The sequence below is a fragment of the Paramormyrops kingsleyae genome, chromosome 6, assembly GCF_048594095.1.
Source record: "Paramormyrops kingsleyae isolate MSU_618 chromosome 6, PKINGS_0.4, whole genome shotgun sequence".
In the NCBI taxonomy this organism is placed as follows: Eukaryota; Metazoa; Chordata; class Actinopteri; order Osteoglossiformes; family Mormyridae; genus Paramormyrops; species Paramormyrops kingsleyae.
The window spans coordinates 30074188-30097366 of NC_132802.1; the positions used below are offsets into that span (position 1 = coordinate 30074188).

General features: G+C 41.5%; 2 protein-coding genes across 5 annotated transcripts in view; one reads left to right on the forward strand and one right to left on the reverse strand.

The window, feature by feature from the left end:
* LOC111844748 (poly(rC)-binding protein 4-like) overlaps positions 1-9541 on the forward strand; it is a 39976-nt gene extending 30435 nt beyond the window's left edge. For all 4 annotated transcript variants that reach the window (XM_072713010.1, XM_072713011.1, XM_072713012.1 and 1 more), the window contains 5 exons: positions 1484-1525; positions 1645-1720; positions 2725-2777; positions 6660-6829; positions 7954-9541. In XM_072713010.1, the coding sequence (XP_072569111.1) occupies positions 1484-1525; positions 1645-1720; positions 2725-2777; positions 6660-6829; positions 7954-8278 (666 nt within the window). In that variant the 3' untranslated portion in view covers positions 8279-9541. The remainder of the gene's footprint in view (positions 1-1483; positions 1526-1644; positions 1721-2724; positions 2778-6659; positions 6830-7953) is intronic.
* Positions 9542-16627: 7086 nt separating this feature from the next.
* Positions 16628-18931, reverse strand: LOC111844740 (mesencephalic astrocyte-derived neurotrophic factor-like). Its single transcript, XM_023813484.1, has 4 exons — positions 18696-18931; positions 18212-18339; positions 17992-18133; positions 16628-17059 (listed from the first exon to the last, which is right to left on the reverse strand). Exons 1-4 carry the CDS (start codon positions 18781-18783, stop codon positions 16875-16877), a joined length of 543 nt encoding a protein of 180 aa, XP_023669252.1. The 5' UTR covers positions 18784-18931; the 3' UTR covers positions 16628-16874.
* Between the last annotated feature and the right edge of the window lie 4248 nt (positions 18932-23179).

Genomic DNA, 23179 nt, shown 5'->3' on the forward strand with positions numbered 1-23179 from the left:
TGTGTAACGCCCTCATCCTGGGGCGGCACTCTGTCACGTGTGTAACGCCCTCATCCTGGGGCGGCACTCTGACACGTGTGTAACGCCCTCGTCCTGGGGCAGCACTCTGTCGCAATTGTAACGCCCACGTCCTGGGGCGGCACTCTGCCGCGTGTGTAACGCCCACGTCCTGGGGCGGCACTCTGTCGCGAGTGTAACGCCCACGTCCTGGGGCGGCACTCTGTCGCGAGTGTAACGCCCACGTCCTGGGGCGGCACTCTGTCACGTGTGTAATGCCCTCGTCCTGGGGCGGCACTCTGCCGCGTGTGTAACGCCCACGTCCTGGGGCGGCACTCTGCCGCGAGTGTAACCCCCTCGTCCTGGGGCGGCACTCTATCGCGTGTGTAACGCCCTCGTCCTGGGGCGGCACTCTGCCGCGTGTGTAACGCCCTCGTCCTGGGGCGGCACTCTGTCGCGAGTGTAACGCCCATTCTGTTACATGGTGAGTATGCACAGCACCATGAAATGCATTCGGCCCTGCTCTGGGTTTTTGCAAATGTACATATTTTTGATTGTTAGTGTTATCAGATCTTCCAATCAAACTGGACATTGGATAGAAGGGAAGTGGACTGAAGGGAAAAAAAACGCAAAGCTCCTTCCTGTGGAGAATCTAATAACTCCCTTAGATGCAATAACTGTTCACGTCACATATACAGCAGTGAACGCATCCCAGTACTCCTTGTTGCTTATCGGTCTTTTTTCCCAATTTCTCCATACTTCATTTTAATGGCATTCTTGGGTTTACGAGCATGAGCTACTAATTTTAGGAATTACATCTCAGTGAGGTCTGTTCTTTGATTTGATTTAAATCCGCTGTTGTTCAGCTGTTCTAGTGTGAGTTTGCTTCAGCTTCTCCAGTATAATCAGAGGTGGATAGTTCAGGTGCAGAAAGTAAAAATCAGGACAAAGATGTTTCAACCACCCAGTTGAGTTCTCTGTCACTGCTCAACTATGTGGCCACTCTTTATACTCAACAACTGCTTTTCTGCTGGCTTCAACTTTATTATTCTTAGTTGTCTGGGGTTCCACATTTGCTGCTTTTCTCCAAAGTCCTTCTGAGACATAAACACGGGCTTCTCACCACATTTGATTAACTGGGGAGCGAAACTCCCGAATCTCCACACTAGTAGATGTCTGATTTTCTTGCACAGCAAAGAAATGAAAGTGCGGAATATCAATGTCGTGTTTTCTCTCAGAATTTATTTATTATTACACCCAAGGAAAAGATCTGACCAAAATCAATGTTAACAACATGCAAAAATACTGGAAATAAGAAACAGTGGAACAAACAGTTATATATATATACACACACACACACACTGTATATCTACCTGGAAATTGGGTGGCATTGAATGTATGTGAATGTATAAATTATATTAAAAGTAAGGAACCTAAATGCACAGAACACCAGCTGTATCTAATAAATAGCATCCTTTTCACGCAGGCCTATACTGTGCAGAACCAATATGGCATTCCACACTCTGAGGTAAGGAACATGGCTCTAGCCATTAGTAGTGTTCATTAGTGATGTGTTGCTCTTATAACATCTCCCATGAATTGCTGAAATTGATCATTTACTTGTGACTTTCCTACTGTGTTTCTTAGCTGGCCAAACTGCACCAGCTATCCATGCACCAAAACCTCGGGGCAGTGGGGCTGCCTGGCACTCCTGCTCTAACTGGTACGCACACACCCACCCATGCAATATGAGATAAGTAGCAGGCGGCTAACCAGCTGTGTCACTGATTATGTTTATTTTACCATAATTGTGTTGACTAGCTTGTTTGTTCAATGAATAATCGTTGGCATAAGAGATTAAAATGGGAATTCGGATTTTACACAGAGGATTAAGCAAATTGTGTTAATTCTCCATTTACACATAAATGATTTCAACACTGGAGTTGTGTAATTTTACCAATTTTCGTCTCTTTCTCAAGCTATATAAAAAACACAAATAAAGATTTATTCATCTATCCAGCTCAACTGTTGCAGGTTTCTAGAGATAGGCAAGAAATGTATGGGGTATATTGTGGCTGCTCTCAAGTCACCCGTGAAGTTTCATGGCCAATGAATTGACTATTCATGGATAAATTCATTTAAAAGGGGGCCAGTGGGTTTGAAAGTTCAATTCAGAGCCTGAATCAAGACTTTGTTTTGAAGGCTTTTTTTGCTTCTGTCACTAGCCATTTCAGATTTTTGCACAATAAAGTAATAAAATATTAATAAATATGCGCAGTTCCTTGTCTACACACATTATTCTAATGGGAAGGGTTATTTTTCACAAAGATTAATTATAGATAAAATAAGAATAAAGATTATTCGTGCGGTGTTATTTAATGCTGATGTATAAAACCCGCAACAGAATGTATTTTATTTTAGTAAGTAATGCAGCCACATATTTAGGCATGCAAGAAGCATGAAACATTCATGTCAGGTCATATGTCAGGCGTGCAGGACAAAACAAGCCCCTTATTGTTTGCCATTGTTTATGGTTTTCTTTCAAAACACTGAATTGAATGTGCAGTAAAATGACTGATCTGTCAAGACTGTGGCTCCATTTTGTACAGCGAACAAGTACATGATGTCACTGATAAAGACGTATACAATGATGTATTAACAATGACTGTTTCCCTGGGTTTTCAGTGCAGAGTAAGCTTTATTTGAACTCTTTTACTCTTCCATTAGGAATTGAGTCCAACTGCCAGACCTCATCCCAAGAGCTACTCATTCCCAATGATGTAAGTGGAGGCAGAAATGATACTAAATGCTTTCAGACACAAACTGTAGAAGCCATAATATTTTGAAGCCTGGTGAGCTTGTGCTGGCTCTTCTTTGCAAATGGAAGAAGAACACCTCAGCCCATGTTAGTCTCTTAAGTGCCCTTTAAGACTGTCGAAGAAGCTATTAGACCAGCCCTACAATACAGTACTTAAGAATCTATATTTGGGCTTACACATACTGTACAATACATGAGAACTACTGGTCAGCGTAGGTTGTGTTCTTACCTGACATGGTGATATCAGCTTTTGGGTGCAGTTGGATCGGAGCTGAAAATAAACTGGCTCCCAAGAAGGTAATGTTGTTTTTTTCCCTTCCTTTTTACAAAGCAGATCAGTTACACAGTCCTGTCTTGTCACCTAAAAGGAAAACAGAACAATTATAATATGGGAGAACGAGCATTCCTGATTGACCAGTATATTTAATTTACTTATGGCTCACACTGCACCATTTTGCCCCTCTGCATCAGGTGATGCTACTAAACAAATCACACTGACACTCTGAGTTAGGATTTATGACCCCTTACAGAAATGCCTCTTGATGGGCAACATTGACATGTCACCATTTTTAAGGATCTCTACAACATCACCATCACCATGCATGATATCAGCACTATTGCTGTGCGGTATATCCCAGCAAGTGCTTTCCTCAGCACAGGGAAGGTAGCTTTTAATATGCGAAACACAGGCAGCAGAAACCTGTGCAGCACAGCTGCGGGAAAAATGACTGGACGTGGAAGCCTGAAGAGTGTTGAGAAAAGCATGCACAGTTCCATTAAATGTTAATTTTTGGGCGGCACTTTATCAAGAAGGGGTGATGATGCATACGGCCCACAAGCTCTTTCAAAGAGAAACTGCAGCGGGAACCAGAAATAGGTCAGTTTTCATGCAGTTTCTTCTGCTGCAAAACCAAATACAGAAACCAAGCATATGGAACAAGACATTTGTGCAAAAAAATACCAAAAAAATGACAATTATTTTGAGATTACAGAATTAAATTGCTATATAGGTACACAGCACCATGAGACAGTACAGCTTGTACCTGGTATGGGAATGAGTGGGATGACTGGCATGAGATATGCTTTGCTACTCAGTGCTGCCCTCCTGAGGTCATTCTAAATAGTCATGTGCTCTTTAAGCAATGTCCAGGGCCAAAGATAGCCTGCAGGATCACAGAGGCCAGTCTGCCATAGTGCATGCCACTGATTTCTGAGGAAAGGAATGCTCTGTTTATGAAGCACGGGGGGAGGTCTGGGGTCAGGCTGGCGACACCTCCAGTCTGGCAATGCTTTGTCACTGTCACGGCCTGCTCGCACTGCCCTTTGCAGCATTGCTCTGATGCTAGGCCTTCCGTATTTATTGCTCTGATGCTAGGCCTTCCGTATTCATTGCTCTGACAATAGCCCCCCAGTTGACCCCTCTGGTACTAACTCTGATCAGTTGCTAATCTGGGCCAGAATAGCTAACCAGTGGCTTTGCAGGCATTTCATCCGCGGCAATATTACACAGCCTCTGCACATCAGAGTATCTTAAAGGCATCCAAATGCTCTACACAAGGTGCATGCGGCTAAATAAACAGTGGGTAACAAATGTAAGAGGACTTTCCCATCCCAGTAGAGGAAACAGCTGATATTAGATCATGATTATACATAAGATTTAATAGCTTATCAAGTGGTTTTAGTGGGTTTTTTGATAACTGGACTTCATTAGTAACTGGCAAATTTAATTGTACACCTGCTGATGCACCACATAGGCATCAATATGGACGGGGTTCCCCCTTTGCAGATATAACAGCTGCCACTCTTCTTGGAAGGCTTTCCACAAGATTTTGGAGTGTGTCTGTAGATATTTTTGCCCATTCATCCAGAAGAGTATTTGTGAAGTCAGGCACTGATATTGGATGTGAAGGCCTGACTCACAATCTCCGTTCTAGTTAAACCCAAGCATGTTTGATGGGGTTGAGGTCAGGGCTCTGTGTGGGCCAGTCAAGTTCTTCCACACCAAACTCACCCAACCTTGTCTTCACAGACCTTGCTCTGTGCACTGGGGCACAGTCATGCTGGAACAGCAAAGGGTCTTCCCCAAACTGTTCCCACAATGTTGGAATCATAGAATTGTCCAAAATGTTTTGGTATGCTGAAGCATTAAGAGTTCCCTTCACTGGAACTAAGGGGCCCAGCCCAACCCCTGAAAAACAACCCCATACCATTAACCCTCCTCCACCAAACTAGACAGTTGGCACAATGCAGTCAGGCAGATAATGTTCTCCTGGCATCCGCCAAACCCAAACTCATCCATCAGACAGCCAGACAGCGAAGTATGATTCGGCACTCCACAGAACATGTGTCCACTGCTTCAGTCCAGTGGTGTGTGCATTACACCAGGATCTCTCAACCCGGTCCTTGCAGGCCCACAGACGGTCCACGTTTTTGCTCTTTCACAATTGCCAGGGAATTGGGAGAGAGCAAACACTGCATTACACTACTCCATCCAGCGCTTGGCATCGTGCTTGGTGATATGAGGCTTGCATGCAGCTGTTCAGCCATTGAAGGCCATTCCATGGCACACAGTTTTCTATGCTGGGGTTAATGCCAGAGGAAGTTTGTAACTCTGCAGTTAGAGTCGACAGACTTTTATGCACTGCGCCTCAGCACTCGACAACCCCGCTGTGTTAATTTATGTGGTCTGCCACTTCGTGACTGAGTTTTGTTGTGCAAAGGTGGCATGCTTAGAAAAGCAGTACCATGCTTAGATTCACTAAGCTCTTCTGAATGACCCATGTTTGTAAACCTTATTCCATGGCTAGGTGCTTGATTTTATACACCTGTGGCAATGGGTACAAATGAAACAGCTGAATTCAGTGATTGAGAGGTGTGTCCCAATACTTTTACCCATATAATGTATCATGTCACTGGTAATTTGTTTCTCAGGAACACTGTATAGATGTTAACATCCACAGATATATGTTCCACTATATATTTGCGGCAGAATTTTGATGCTGTTCCAAGCCCCGTGGTGTTTGGCTTCTGAGAGTTTATTGTTTATTCTACTTTTGCACTGTGCCACCTCTCGCAGTGCAATGTAGCCTCACAACAGGTGTTCATCCATCAATCAACCCATCTTCCAGCTGCACGTCCTAGTCCAGGTTGTCGGGGGGTGGGCTGAAGCTAATCCTAGGCACCACAGGGCACAAGACCGGGCTTCACCCGCGACGGATTGCCAGTGCATCGCAGGACACATTGTTGCTTACACTTACAGATACAATCGTCCATTATGGGCAATTTAGAAACATCATTTAGCTTAATTGCTTATCTTTGGATTGTGGGGGGACAACATGAGGAGAAGATGAACCTCCACACACAGTGTGATTTCAGTGTTGAAGAAATAGCAGTGATAAATATGAACACTTTTTGCTCATCAGTGAAAGACGTGTCATTGTTCTCCTGCAAAGAAGCTGTAATGCATCCTTCTGGGATAGATCCCCATTTCTGAAGCATGTAAAGTCAGTCCCACCTACTACCTACTGCAATTGCAGGCTAAGGTTAAATGTCTGGAACTCTGATGTATTTCCTGGGACTCATTGCTTGGCATCCACACTCCAGGCTCCCTATTTAATAAGGGCTTGCTGTCCTTCACATTTGCTCTCCTGTAATACTGTTACCTCAGGGGATGTTTGCTGCAGTATAAAATTTGTCTTGTTTCCAATGTCTTCACTCGTGTTTTCTTCATGTATTTCTTTTCAAATATGCATTCTGAGAAGTTGTATCATGTAGATATTCAGCGATGATTCAACTTTAATTGTTGTATTTAGTTAAGACATTTTGTCCCTTTTTTTGGTCATAGCTGATTGGCTCAGTCATTGGCCGACAGGGTACCAAGATCAATGAGATCCGCCAAGCTTCAGGGGCCCAGATAAAGATTGGGAGTCAGCTGGACAGCACCAGTGACCGACATGTCACCATTACTGGCTCCACAGTCAGCATAAACCTGGCACAGTATCTCATCACCTCCTGGTAAGACTGAGCTCCCCTTGTGCTGCAAAAAGGCTTGCAGGTGCTCAGCTCACAAGCACATTATTTAACTATGACCCAGAATTTTTGCATTCATCAGTGCAGAAATGCAGGCAAATTAGTCCTCCTGAGATAGTCACCAGCTGAGTGGGTAGTGAGAAGATAAATGGAGCAGAAGACACGTCTGTAGCATTCAAGTAGCAATGAGGGATTTACAGAAGTTCAGCAGGACAGTAGAAGGAAATTTTCGATGAAGTTTTATGCTGCTTTGACTGAAATCATTTGTTATTAGGTGATATTCTTAGCTCTCTAGTGCCCAAATGATTAGGCTTCCAAGCCCAGTGCTGGAAGCCCATTGTTCTTGTCCTGTCTCTCTTTTCACCCAGTTTTCCTCCCAAGCACTTCTCACCCTAACCTGGTGTGATTCTTCTAAACGTATGGAACTGGCACATGGCAGCGTGCGCAGAAGGTGGCTGACAGGCTGTGGCCTTTCACACTGCTCTAAAAGCGATGTGTCGTTAAGTCATTACGTCATAGCCAAGCCATTTATTTAAATTATATTGATAGTTTCAACATCAAATAATGAAAAGGGGGGAAGAAGGGGAATGACCCCCCCCCCCCAAAAAAAAAATATATATATACCAAGTTCTAAATATATTTTAACAACTACAAGCACACAACTCTAACAGTGGTTTTAATCTTTTCACTCGATTACACAGGCTCACACTTTGAAGATGTTATTAAATGTCCTGTTCAGCTAAGCCCACCATTGGAGAAACAGGACAGCAGACTATCAAATGATCAAATATTTGGAAAAAAAACTAATAACTTACTATACAACTGAAAAATACGGCTTAAAATGAATTCTACTATTTTGTGAAGGCCACAGTCTGTCTCCTTTTTTGGGAGTGGGATGAGCATGAAGTCTCTTATATTTACCAAAAGGCAACAATACATTGTAGAGAATGAAATTCAGAAAATTCAATAAAGAATCAGGAATGCAAAATACATCAATATGTTTTTTATTGCTGCTCAATGTTTATGGGGGGTTTGCTGTTGTAGTTCGCCTTTAATCCCCTTACCCCCCTTCATGCGTTCCCCTCTCCCTCTCTCTTCCTCATGTTCAGTTTAGAGACTGCAAAGTCCACCGCCCAGTCCTCTGTGGCCACCCCCGCTGACCTTAACCTGAGCTTCGCCCAGCAGTCGCCCCCCGCCTCGTCTCCTGTCACGGCTCTGGCAGCAATAGGCACTCTGCCCCACGCCCCAGTCTTAGGAACCCCTTATACACTCCCATTGTCCAGCCTCCTGGGAGTGAAGCCAGTCCCCCTTCTGGCGCTGACTGCCCCACCTGCCCCTGTTCCTGCCCACGGCACGCTGGCCTCTTTCACCACTAAAATTTCCTCTGCCAATGGGATCAAGAAACCTGAGAGACAGAAGTTTGCGCCCTACTGATGGCAGCTTACGCTGATGTCCCATCATGCCTCCCAGCTCTTCCAAAACATCCAGGGACGAGAAGGTCAGCTTCTGTGTGCAGCGGTCTTGCTTCATATAGCCAGGTAGAACAGAGGGTGACTTTTGTTGAAGTAGCTTTGGTCTGTCTTTAACCACAGAGGATAACCTAGAAGCAGGCTGACACATTTACGCAGTCTCGACATCTTCGTGTTTCGTCAGCAGCCCGTCCATTGATCCTCTGCTCCTCTATGTTGGTAACAAAGACGTTTTTTTCCTGTGATGAATTTGTAAATGACAAAATGGCAGCTGGTGCTCAGTGGAATTTCATGTAAAACTTTTTTTAAATGATGGAATGTTCTTGCCCTATAGTGTTTAAGGTTTCTCCCTTGCATTCGTTTGAAATGTGTGTTTAATTTATTTAATTTATTTTTTATTTTTCTTTTATAATAATAATAATGAGTGACTGAACGGATGTGCACTCTCATCTGACTGTCAGTTTTAGCCATTTTTCCATGGAACATGGTTCCCAGCCCATCGGGTATTTAATTGTGAGCTTCATTTTGAAAGTGAGTGTGTTTCCTGTTGATAGGTTTTGCCCACTTTTGTAACACACGCCGTGTTGAAGCCTCCTGATTCAGCAGCAGCAGTAAATAGTGTATTTTAAATGGCATGTGTTCAGAGGCACTGTTGCTTCTCAGTAATCAACTCCTGGCATCATAATTCGGTTTTCTGGTGGATGCCTTTCTGTGAAACCAGAGGGTGTGGCCACATTGTTGTCATATTTAAGAATTCAACATTGAATCCAACTGGACAGGTCTTGGTAAAATGAATTTGCTTTTCAGTTATAACCGTAGATTTTTTTTTTATATTTGCATGAGTATGACTTTGTGTAATGTCTATGCAAAAATGTTTCTGAATGGCTCCTTGTAATACTTCGAATTCTCCAACAGTGGTAGCTTTCCAGGCTAAGAAGAAAGGGCTATTCAGAGCAGTATTACAGGTGGGTTACAGTCATAAGCTCTCCCTCTGCTGCCCCCTGCTGTATAAACTAAAATATGCTTAAAATTTAAATAGGTACTTTTCACGAAAAGACCTGTACTGACACGGAAATACAAAAGTTTAGCATAATGAATGAAAAAATATAATAAAGGCAAAATTTGATATCACAAACAAACAGTTAATATGCTATAGTTCTAGTGAAATTATTATTTTTTTCATTATAGATGTGTGTCAAGTATGTGAAATATACTATTGTGTCTATTATTTATGCTCTCCATTTTATTTGCTATCATGGCATGGAAAATAACACTGTATTAACCAGCTTTAGGTGCTTGACTATTCTAGATCATTCTACACACATCACCGCACTTCACTGAAGAGCTTCAAAAACAGCAAAACCGTACTGAATGCTAAATTCAACTTGATGACAAAGTCATATTCTATTGGGTGGCACATCTGAGAGTGTTACTTGTCTCAGTAAAGATACTGACGGCATTCTCCATTCCTAATTACCACCACACCCTGTCTGTACCTCCTCTGTTATGTTTTTACACACATACAGACCAAATATCTCAGTATGAAGCTGTTCTTGTTAATGGATGGAATACAGGAAATAAACACTGCCTCAGTCAACCAGCTCAAAAAAAACATACACTTTCATCGATTAACTTGTGATCTGATTCCTATGACTGAGACCTTTGTGGTAATAACCTCTGTGGTATATTGTCCCTGGAGAAGATATTTTAAAAACTGGGATTTAGATGTTGTAGTAACAAAGTAAAAAAAAAATGTAAAAAATACATACACAAGCACACACACACACAATATATATATATATATATATATATATATATATATATATATACATACATATATATATATATATATAATGGGCCTCCTTTGGTTCCGTTGATGTGGTTGTGTCCTTCACTTTCTCTAATAAATACATTGATTTATTTCCATAATAAGTGTCTTTATTTGCATTCGCATTTCTGAATGTAGGTGTTCCTGGCGTGATCTTATACTCTTTTGTGGAAAGGACATTCACCTTTACCTATTTGGATTACACTGAAAGTAATATATTCAGTTTCATGCAACTGCATTTTCCAGACTCTGTAAGCAGCGATCCGGTGCTGTTCAGGCATATCGATCACGTTTGTTTATTGTTTCTTTGTTCAAATTTGACTACAGCTGTTAAGAAATTCATTCTCTATTTGCCCATAACAGAGCAAAGTGAGAAAGAATCTAATCAGGGGTGACTATAATCATATCAAGTAGCAGAGATTAAGAGCACAGAAGCCTCTGCATTGGCCTCGTTCCCCAGATTGTCAGCTGCAGCCATTCTGCCAATGTCATTCAGTCTGTCTGGTGCCGTGCCATCAAACCCCCTCTCCCGTCTCTTCCCCTCGCCCCTGGGACTCTGAAGCTGCCTTTCATGTCTGCATCACGCTCACACATCAGCTTTGCTTTAAGAGAAAGTTGGCTGTGGGGGTGGGAGGGGGGTGGTTGTGGTGGATTGTTTTTCCCTTTTACTGATCCATTTGGAATGTTGAAGACTCCACATTAATATTTAATAGCTCCTTTTCTCAAAATAAACAAATAAAAACAGGTGCCGTCGGTTCCTCACAGAAATTGCAGTTTGTGGGAGCTGCATCGGAGAAAACATACGAGCAACGCTCTGCTGTTTACCAGACCTGCTTAGCAAGAAAAAAATCGAGTAAAAGGCTTCACTCATGCGGTGAGAACATGTCTACAGCTATACTTCTCAGCTATACTTAGCTCCAGGTAAGCGACATGCAACTCTTCACCGCTCAGGTCCTTGGGAGCTGAACTGCCAGTCATACCAAGAATCGTACTGTCATACGTTCACATGATTTTGTCTCTTTACGTGTACATACAGTGGCACATTACAAGATGGCAGCTGGGAATCCTTCAGCTCTAATATGGCGCCCCCTACTGTTATTTATGTGGTATGGCAGCATGTTGATTGCTGTGGCAGACAAACCCCGAATATAGAAATAAGTCCTGCATCTTGGTTTGTGTATCACAGTGAAAGAAAACTGAACTGAGGGAAAAATCCTTATTGCATGAAATGCAATCAATTTAAAGACCCAGGCGTGTAACTGTGGGTTTGGGTGCTGTGTCTGTGATCAAAAGGCCAAATCCTGTGATCACTAGAGTGATGTCACCGTTAAGCCCACAAGCAAGTTCCTTAACGCAATCGCTGCAGGGACTGGCTGACTCTGCTTTCTCAGCTGTATGTTGCTTTGGATAAAAGAATCTTCTAAATAAGTTTAAGTGTTTCCTGGTGACGATTATGTAATGCTGATCTGAAGGCAATTGATGGTGTTTATAGTGAAATTACAAGGTAACTACAAGGACTTTTCTGGAGGAGTAAGTGAAGGATCACGAGCTGCCAGAGCCACCCCCACAACCGAAATGCTGCAGTCGTTCCACTCAGAGGAAATATGACAAATTCTTTCGTGACACAAGCTTGTGAGCTTGGGAGAGGCTGCATAACATGAGCCTTGCAAGTAAACAGTTCAATCTGTGAAAAAGTGCTGTTCTAATGTAGACCTGCCAGCTGAGGGAATAGGAAGTCTGTGCTGCCACAACAAGCACCTGAGAAGAGAGCAATAAACAAAAAGATTATTCAGATCTAAATATTTATTTATTCACATTTTCTTGGATGCAGCCTTTTTCAGAGAGAAAACAGGAAACAGCAGCCAGGAATGATTCTGAAGTATAACCAATAACAATTCTGTGACAAGACACTTTGCTCTCATGTGAACTTTGCTTCCTACTGCGTGGCTACACAATATAACGTGGCTCCATGAAGATGCATTTTGACACAGGTGTAAGCGACAAAAATGCTGGACACATGCAGAAGACACAAAGGCCCAACATCCCTGTCATCACAGCAGTTTATCTGACTGACAACCTGTTTACATCTTGAATGTCCCCAGTTCCATTTTTTATTGAATTTTACAAGAGTTTATGCCATAATACACTCAGTGACAAAAAGAAGTTAAGTACCCAGACTGCCAGAGTGGTGGAAATGAAATAAATCTGCACGTGGTGAAAGGTCATGTGATTATCACAATGATTATAGTATCAGATCAAACGGACAACACAGTTAGCAGTATGGGCACACTGCTGGTCCCATGTCAGTAGGGTGTGGCACCTCCCCCCCCCCAGGCCTGGATACATGTGATGATATGGTGCAGAAGGGAGTCGTACAGCCATTGTATCCTCTCCTGCGGCAAGTCGGCCCACAGCTGTTTTAACTGGCCCTCAAGATTAGCACTGGGTCTGAGTTGATCCCACACTTGTTCGATTGGAGAAAGATCGGGGGACCTGGCTGGGCACAGGAGGACCTCAACATGACGCAGGCAGTCCATAGACACACGTGCCATGTGTGGACGGGCATTGTCTCACTGAAAGACTGTACCAGGGTGCTGTCTCAGGAAAGGTAAGACATGCAGATGCAGGATGTCACTGATGCAGCGCTGTGCCATCAGGGACCCCCAAATTACTACCAGAGATGACCTGAAGTCATACCCTATGGCTCCCCACACCATGATGTCATACCCTATGGCTCCCCACACCATGATGTCATACCCTATGGCTCCCCACACCATGATGCCAGGAGTTACACCGGTGTGTCTCTCCACAACATTGATAGGATTGGTCCTCTCCCCTCAACGCCGCCATACACACACACGACGGTCACCCATGGTAACACAGAACCGAGATTCATCGCTGAACATGGTACGACGGCACTCGTCATCATTCCAGGCCTCCCGGTTACAGCACCACTCCAAACGCAGCCGTCTGTGTACTGGTATTAACAGCAGCCTACGCATGGGACGGTGAACCCGCAGTCAGGCTGATGCCAGTCATAGAAACACGGTGCAGGATGATATGGGGTGTTGTAGAGAGTCCAATACCTGTGGCAGGCGTAGATGTCATGGGGTTCTGTAATGCTTAGTGCACAATATGACGATCCTCCCTTGGTGTGGTCTGTCTTGGGTGACCGGAACCTTTACGATATGTGTGGGTGCCTTCATGTGTCCATTGGTTCCAACATCGGGCGACTGTGACATCTGCATGCCCCACATGCCGGGCAATTGCACAATATGACCACCCAGCCTCATGCAAAACCACAATGCGATACCTGTCAAACTCCATCAAGTGCTGTCTAATGCTTCTACGAGGCATCCTCTGTGTCCGGTGACTAGACATGCCAGCTCCTTGCAAATCGAATCACTTACATACCCATCGCTCGTCTGCACATGCACATCGAAATCGGACCATTACGTCTGGGTGCTTATCTTTGTTTGTCAGTGAGTGTATTTGAACATACACTGAGGTGCCCAAATTTGTACATTGTACAGAAACGGCAGCATGGTTTACACTGACCTCTAGTGGAAGAAGCAGAGGTTTCTTCAGAAAATTTTTACGCCAAGCGTCCCAAAATACTGCAGCATGTTCTTGAAGCCCTTAATCTTATAACACCTTTGATTTAGCTAGATTATAACGCTGGAATATTTTGTGTCTGGTATTGGAAATTATCATTAACGATAACATTTTCTCATATTTTATTCTGAAATGGCCAGACAGTATGAATTTAGATCTATAAATTAACATCAAATATGCCTCTAGCTTAACATTACCAAGGGGCACAGCAGCCTCATACTGAGCAACCTGGGGGTCTGAGTCCCACCTCCGCTATGTGTTTCTAGGTGGCATGTCCTCCATGTGTCATGCAGACTTTCTCTGGCAGCCCAAAGACATGACAGTGAGACTGATTGGGTCTCTATATCGCCCATGGGTGTGTGGGGTGGGGGATGGACTGGCATCATGTCCAGAGTGTAGCCCAGCCTTATGTCCGACACCTTCTTGTCCCTCCCCAACCTTGAAAGGCATAAGTGATGGATAATATTACCAAATACAAATAGAACAAAATACATATTTATACCAGTAACACAGATTTTTTCAATTGCTATGATAGATTCTGCAATACTGAAGTCACTTTAACAAAACTCTTCGCACAGTTGCCATAACATTAGCTTATGTGGGCTAAACTGTGAATCATTTCTCATCGCTTCCATACAAAATACATTCAATGACTAAATGCTTCAAAATTCACAGATTCCTTTCTCGCTCAAAATCCACCACCATCAAAACTTTACGTTTTTTAGAGGCAATTTTACACATGCTTAGATACTGGTCCCAAAGCTGCTAATCATAAATGCAAAACTGTATGACCACTATTTTCTACAGTACTATCAAGACCCTTCCAAAATATTGTAAAACCGACATGATATGAAATAAATAAAATGAAAAAGAGACCAAATACAGCAGGTATCCATCCCAGGTGATTTCCTAGCCAGGTATATTTCCAAGAGCTGATACCCTAGATGTACCGCTAGGACATCAGATGTGATGTAGATGAGGATTTGTGGCCACATCCAGAGAAGAGCATGGATTAGAAGTACTACTGTTATAGTCCTGAATCAACTGCAAGTATGTGTTTATGTGTGAGTGTGTGTGTGTGTGTGTGCATGTGTGGGTTATGTTTGTATTATGTTATGGGGACCAAATGTCCCCCACAATGTAATAAAAACCTGTTTCTTGATGTTGTGGGGATCATTTTTCAGGTACCGACAAAGATCTATGAATGCAATCAAAAAACTAAAAATGAATGTAGTTTGGTTATTATGGTTAGGGTTAGGGCTGGGTAGGGGTTAAGGTCATCAAGTCGGGATTAGAGTTTCCCCAAATACACCACAGTAAGAAATAAAGCCTTTGAAAAATATATATTTGTTAATTCCGGGACACAGAGTGAAAAGTATTCTGTTTTGTAATGCAATGTTTATGATAAATGACATCAGAAATACCTTACTGATGATCCTTTACTGATGATCCATATTATACATATATCTGTGTGTGTGTATTCAGTATCTCACAAAAGTGAGTACACCCCTCACATTCTTGTAAATACTTTATTATATCTTTTCATGGGGCAACACTGAAGATATGACACTTTGATACAATGTAAAGTAGTCAGTGTACAGCAAGGTATAACAGTGTAAATTTGCTGTCCCCTAAACACAACTAACTATACACACAGCCATTAATGTCTTTAATGTTTTGTCTAAAACTGTACACTGACTACTTTACATATATACAGTATGTATATATGTATGTATATGTATACACATCTCTGTTTTATTTAAATTCTAATTATCTACTCACTGCAAGAGTCAAAAACCTGCACACTGCGGCCTCAAAGACCAAAACTGAGTATGCCTGATGTGAAAGATTTTTATTGCAAATTTGGGCCTTTTTTTAATTAGGTTGTAACCTTAAAGACATCAGAAATGTGATGAAAACTCTAGGCGATGTGCTACATGTTCCTTTGTTATTTGAATGTCCAATATGGCTGAAGTTCATCCATCTGTGACCAAAACCCTTCTTTCCGTCATTAGAGATGCTGTGGGTAAACAGGATGTAACTGGTGCCTCACTAAGTTGTTATTGCCAGGTGTCAGTTAGCGAGGCCTCATTCATGCTGATGCAACCCCTCAGCCAATGCATTTGCTCTCAGTTCTTTCTTACACTTGGGCAAATACTTCATTATCCTTTTACAGTAAGTATCTTAAAACATAATTGAAGCCTGTGCACTTTCACTGTTCATAAAAAAAATCACCAAAAACATTGTGTTCAGGTTTCTTACCCGCTAAACACAGAAAACAGCATGACAGTTAATTAGCCCCAAGATTAGAATGTGCAATAAATTATGTTTACTAACCATCAACCAATGCTGTCAGCCAAGTGCGAATGTAGCAAACACACATCCTCATGTTGTTTGACAACCCCATACTAATCTCTTCATTGAGCTAATATGCTCAATTACATGCAAATTGCCTCTTTAGCTCTGTGGCTCATATTTTTTTAACAATGTGTGCAATGAGAATAAATACGGTTTAGTTAATTTTATATATATATATTTTTATACATATACTGTATATAACTAAACCACATTTATTCTCGTTGCACACATCCTGAGTAACTGAATAACAAAAATTCACCCTTAGGAGGTGGTTATGTACACCAAACCAGGTAAATTGTGTTAAGTAATTTACACAGCTAGATGCTTCCGAAGCAGTTGAAATTCAGAACACACTAGTGTCCTTCACATGATCTGAGCCTAACATTTCAGTCATAATTCTTTAAGTAATTTATCAGCTATCAGTGGAGAATTACGAACTTCCGTGAGCATCTACAAATAAACACAAATACACAACCCCATTTTGTGATCACGCCCCTAATTATTACAACAAGCTTAGTTTTTTTTGTTTCCTTTTATTAAAAAACATCACTTTTGAATTCTAGACATTTCATACATTTTCATACACTGAAGTGGCTGCAGAATGAATGCGAAAATACCCCCCCTCCAAAAAAGTGCTCTCACGTCAACCATTTGAAATAGATATTTTCATTATAACTTAAAGAAATGTAATATTATAAAAGACAGAGAAGCGTCAGTCATCCAGCTTGCAGCAGATGCCACCCTCGGCGGCCTCCTGCACTTAGAGCTCGGTCCGTGCTTTGGCTGCATTCGGGGCGAACTTGGGCATGAGCTCTTTGATTTTGCGGATGAAGTCCAATTTCTCCATGCAGCCCTTACACATCTCACCCCACTCCTCCAGAATCTTTTTCAAGTCTTTGACCTTCAGCTTTTTCAGGTCCACAGTGCTCAAGTCCATTTCTTTGTCTAAAAGATAATAATAATAATAATAATAATAATAATAATAATAATAATAAGACATAAATCAGCCAGGTAAGGTCAGGACATTACCTCTTTGAATGTGCCACTCTTTACACAGAACCTAACTAGTTAACACAGCTAGCAAAGTACAAATATGTAGCACAGTGCACAGCATTCATACAACTAATAGCTGATTTAATTCAGATGCCAGTCTGAATGGATGTTAGCAGAAATTAACTTCATACTTTAAATTTAAACATAATTCAGTAATGCTATACATTAACTGCAACTTCGAAATACATTCATTATGCATTCATAAGAACATTCAGTGCACCTTCATAATGCCTTTATAATGCATTCATAGAACGTTCATAAGCAAAACGTAAGTATACTTTAACATCCCTTACCAGTTTTAATATACATTAATACCAAACATCAATGAATTGTATAAATACAATTTTGTTATTAACATACATTTGTTATTAATGTGTATTAAAGCTTTTGAGGTACGTTAGGGTGTTTAGGTATAGTTACATGCTGCTAATAAATATTCTATGAATGCATTATAAAAGCATTATGAAGGTGCACTGAATGTAATCTATCTATAAATCCAATCCAACAACTAATATAACAATTTACAGGAGAAACAACAATTTACTTAAAATAATTCAGACTGACACTCCTTAGGTGCACAGGTTATTATAGCCCGGCTGGCATCTCTAAGCGTTTTAATATGTGAGAATTTAGTAAACCATTCAAGTATCATATCTATTACTACACCACCATTAACCAATAACAATATTTAACTCTAGCTCAGCATAGAAAACCTGCAAGTCAGCTACATTCTTGCTCTTTACTACATCTTTTATGTTTAAAGAGTTGGACTCAATGGGACTTCCCGGTAAAATAAAGGTAAATAGGTGGACGCCATCTCTCACCATATCGGAGTTCACAGATCTGGCCGTCCTTCTTCTTGAGCTTTTCACAGATTTTCTCCACAGGTACATGGTGGCTCATGGGCTTGGAGATCTCATTGAGAATTTTGGTAGCAGCGTCGCTCGTCGCCCCGATATAATAACACTGAAAGAGGCATCTAGTCAAAGAAACTTCTTAACTTCATGGTTACTATACAGTGGTGGATACGGGCGTCAAACTCACCAATCTGTTCTCTTTTCCCTTGGAGTTTTTGCAGGTTTTCATCAGGGCCCCCTCGATGTCTGCGCTATTGAATTTCACATCATTGTCCTTTAGAGACTGGTAAAACCTGCCCAGGAAACTGACACACACTGAAATGTAAAGCAAACCATGACATGGTGTTTAAAATTCAAATACCAGCTGCTATTAAAAAGTATATCTCAATTAGACACATTTCCACCGATAAATTAAGGTTCTTTCGTGAGTTTCATTTTCAGGTCTATTAAACAGCAGCATGGTCGGGTACCATGTAAGCATTTCATAAATCCACAAAACCCTTACGGAAACTGCTGTGTGCAATCGAAGACATTTCTCGCGTTAAATCTTTTAGCTTTTTGCTTTGTCATTGTCACAAAGGGAAGGCTGTTATCATTTCATCAACCATTAGATAACCAGCTAACAGACTGAACTCATGATTTCTAGAAGCCCGAAGACAAGAAAAACTCACCTTCGCAGTCTCCCTCCGTAAAAGCCCCATTCACACCGAGTATTAGCGTAAGCGCGAGTGCTGCCGAAAAACCACTAAAATCAAACATCGCAAAGTAAAAACGTTAACAACTGACACGCAAGTACTATTTAACCAAAACAAAGAATGACATTGAGCAGAACACTTGCACACCGCTAAGCACTCAGTGAGGTTCCACATCCAAACACCCCCCATACAATTCTGCGCTTACTTTGAGATAAAAGCCCGCCCACAAGGCGCTCCTATTGGATATGACTAAGACAAGAGTCCACTTTTTCAAAAACGATTGGACGAGCGTCGACACCGTTCCACGAACTTTACCTTGATTGGCCACGAATCTTGAGACCGGGACTACGGCCAGTTGGCGCCCGTCAATTGGGTAAATACTAGCCTACAGGTGTGAGTCTGATTTGCTTGTGTCTTGCAGGGTGATTGTTGTTTGTCGCTCATCCTCAAGAAATGCGAGATACTGTAATGCATTTTCTTAATTTGTGTATGGATATGCATTGAATAGAAATTATGTATTTAGTTATTTGTTAACTGGCGGGGGCAGGCTGTTACCTATTCAAGGCAGTCTGATGCACAAGGCAGGGGTATATTCCGGATACCAGTCCATCACACACACAATAGGTAATATACCAACACTAATTTTGCTAATTCCATGTTTTGGTCTGCAGGGGGGATAGGGGACAACATGCAAACTCCACAAAAAGAGCAGAGTCAAGATTCACACCGTGGGAGGCAGCAGTACTACCCACAGCAGCACTGTGCCAAAGTTAACCACTATCATGCATAAACTATACTGAGGCATCTGTTTATATGGTATAACTGTATAGCTGTATTGGTGAACACAGGTTAGGAAGCACTGCAAAGAATTTAAAACTGAAATGCATTGGTTTCACAGATTAATTCAAGTGAGCCATTGCCCTACAGCGAGCTTTGCCCTAGTTTTAGGTGTCCGACAGCTTCTCTGTGTAATCTCGCTGTAATTTGTCTCCGCTGCATTCATTACCTCTCTATCCTGATTAATTTCACCGCCTCCCAATGATGAGAAGAAGCCATATGACATTGTATCTGGTCCAGATAATGTGGCTGTTGTTAGTCTGGCTAGCCTTTTTTATTTAAATGCATTTATTTTTGGCAGTATCGTGTATTCCTTGCTTAAATATTAATGGATGATGTGGGGATTATAATTTTGGGAGTTCCCTGCAATGTAATGACACCCTTTCCCAGGTATCCCCCTGCCTTGTGCCTCTGCTGCCTTGCCTGGGGTAGGCTCCAGCACCCCCACCCCCCAGCCACCCTGACCAGGATAAGTGGGTAGAAGATGGACTGATTGATGGATATGAGAAAAGAAAGTAAAATGGAACTTTATTTGTCATTTATACAAGTTCAGTGCTGTTTCACATATCCAATCTTGCTTGGGGTCTGAGACCAGGTTCAGCTGCGCATCCAGAACCCCAGGCGCATTTTTCAAGGGGTTAGGGGCCTTGCTCAAGAGCCCAACGGCGATGTGGCTGCTCAAGAGCATGGGATTTGAACCAATGACCTTCAAGTCACAATCATAGAGGCCTAACTGACTGGCAGGTCTGTCCAATGAGGTAATGTCATTTTTTAACATGGATCATTTGCAAGCTGAAGGTCCACATAGGGACAGTGGAATATTTATGCATTTTGGACACTCAACATTCAAGACTTCTGTGTTTGTAGGCATTTTTAGACATTAATCTGATTATGTTCGTTTTGTCTGTCTACCTCAGTAATAGATACAACATGCAGTTATCAAAAAGGACTTGTAAGAAAATAGAGCAAGGAGATGTCATCACTAATGTCAAATATCTACCCCACTGGGCTGCATTCATGTCCTGATGAGGATCACGTAAAAGTCAACTGAAGAACATCTGGAACAATGAAAGCTGAAGAAAATTTATCGCCCACATTGCCTGCACTACTGCCTTGCCAACACTTGATGGCAGTAAATCCAAACAACGTGGATTGGGTATTTCGTGTGTGTGTATGTATACCATGTTTTAGCACAATGTTAACTCAGCACAAATTTATTGTGGAAAAAGACGTTAAGGCTTAATGAACGTTATATAATATATATTAATTTTACAAACGATAAAATAGGAAGATAAGACACTATTAAGCTAGTGAGCAAGATGTCTGTCTGAGCATAAATAAGTCCAACATGTCAGTCTTCGCCCTGTCACTGCATTAGCTGACAAAGTGTTTTCATTTAGGTTACACCAAATTATTTATCATTCAAATAGGAAAGACCTCATCACAAGACAGCAAATTCTGACTCTAACCTACTGCTAAGTCCAGCAAAGGCCTCTAACCATATGGCTTAGGTGCTGATCTACTGCAGTGTGGAAAGCTGATGGGCAATTTATTCAAATTCCAGAAGCATGACATCAAATATGCTTGATTTGAGAAGGAGATATGGTGCAGTGGAAAAAGTAAGCACATCCCTTGTAAATTATTTTTCAGCATTTTTGGACAAATTTTAAATGTTCGTTTCAACAGTACTGATAAAACTTAAAAAAGTTCTGCTTCAAATTAACATTTAGCAATCATTTATACAATTAAAATAAAAAGTCAAATTTCTTGTGTATGATAGTAATATGTTACTATATCCCAATATTTATCACAACATTAAACCTAAAAATTAGAATCAGATGCACACATTATTTAATCAACTAGTCATGTTTAGAGTCATAGCCAGACCCTACAAATTCAGCCCAAGAGCCAAGAGCAAGGTACATCAGGAAGTCTGGAAGAACCGCAGGCAGTCGGCAAGGGATCCATCGGCAACTTCAGACAACCGATTTAAGTTTGCCATTAAACACTAGAATTAGGGGCAGCACTTCTGGGATGATGTTGTCAGGTCAGATAAGTAGAAGGGGGAGCTGTCTGAGCACAATTCCAGATGCCATGTTTGGCCAAAAACGCAGCCTTTTAGAAAAAAACCACCTGATACCCACTGTGAACTTTGACTGTGGGGGTGTTTCAGTTTGGGGGGGGGGGATTTGCTGCTTCAGGGCCTGGGCAGCTCACAGTGTCTACAGAGAATCCAGCATCAACATTTCTCCAAGTCCATGTAAAAAAGAATGTCTCTGGGAGGTGGTTTCTGCCGAAGGAGGCGATGCCAACTGTTAAATGAAGAGATGTACAGTACATGCTTTTTTCCTAAGTTACATTTCTGCTGAATTTTGTTGAATTAATTTTTAAGGAATTTTTTTTTTGGTGGATCATGTCACATTAACCTATCTGCACTGCTGAAATAAAGATTATTTGCCTGCATATATTGAAAAAGACAACAGTTTTTGAGGGGTGTCCTGCACATGTTACCTTGTTTGCATGTATTTCCATGTTGCTACAAAATCCACTTGTAGCTCCACCTCTTGGGCTACAGTAGATCTTCAAGTACAAAGGAAAGACATTCCAAGTGTCTGCCATTTTGGGTATGACATTTTTGTCACACACTTGCCTGAAAGGAAATGATTGTCCTATCAGGACATTGGTGTCAGTGACGGGCTGAAAATGCAGGCACACACATTGCATAGCAAGTTACCTGTGACTGACACTAAGATGGTAGAAATCCCAAGAAAAATTGAATAGGGCATACAGCTCAGTGTTGAAAGCAGTCGTACAGGAAGGATATCTGGAAGGGAGGAGAAAATGCCCTCAGAGCATCACAAAGCTCCGAAATCACTGGGATGAGTTGTCACAGATAAATGTTGTTATCTTCAAAGGTGAGAATACACTCATTCCTGTCTCAGAGAAGAAATTATGGTATATTCATGCTGGTCACATAAACATGGAAGCAAGAGCTGGAGTCATAACATTTTGGTCCAGGACTGTAATGCATATTCAAAATATGGCTGAAAAATGTTCCTGCTACTCAATCATCAAGGAGTTAAGTCACAAGATCCCCGACAGGCTATAACACCTTATAGCTACAGACCCGTTTACACAGAACAAAGACTATGCTACCATGGACTACTGCAGCTTTATAACACCATTTCTACAGAAAGTAACACGTTTCAGATAATTACTCTAATACATACAGTATTTAATATTTTTGCAAATATATTCACCTGCATTACAACCTTGTTTCCAAAAAGTTTGGGACGCAGTGCAAAATGTAAATAAAAACAGAAATCAATGATTCACAAATCATATAAACCCATATTTAATTGAAACATTAATAGAACAAAGACAACATATCAAATGTTGTACCTGTGAAATGTTATTGTTTTATGACAAATATATGCTGAATTTTAATTTGATGCCAGCAACACATTTGGAAAAAAAAGTTGGGACAGGGGCAACAAAAGACTGGGAAAGATGTGTAATGCTAAAACACATCACCTGGTTGAATATCTCATAATTAATTAGGTTAATTGGCATCACTCTGTGAAAGACTCTTTGGGCAAATAGTGCAACAATTTCCGAACAAT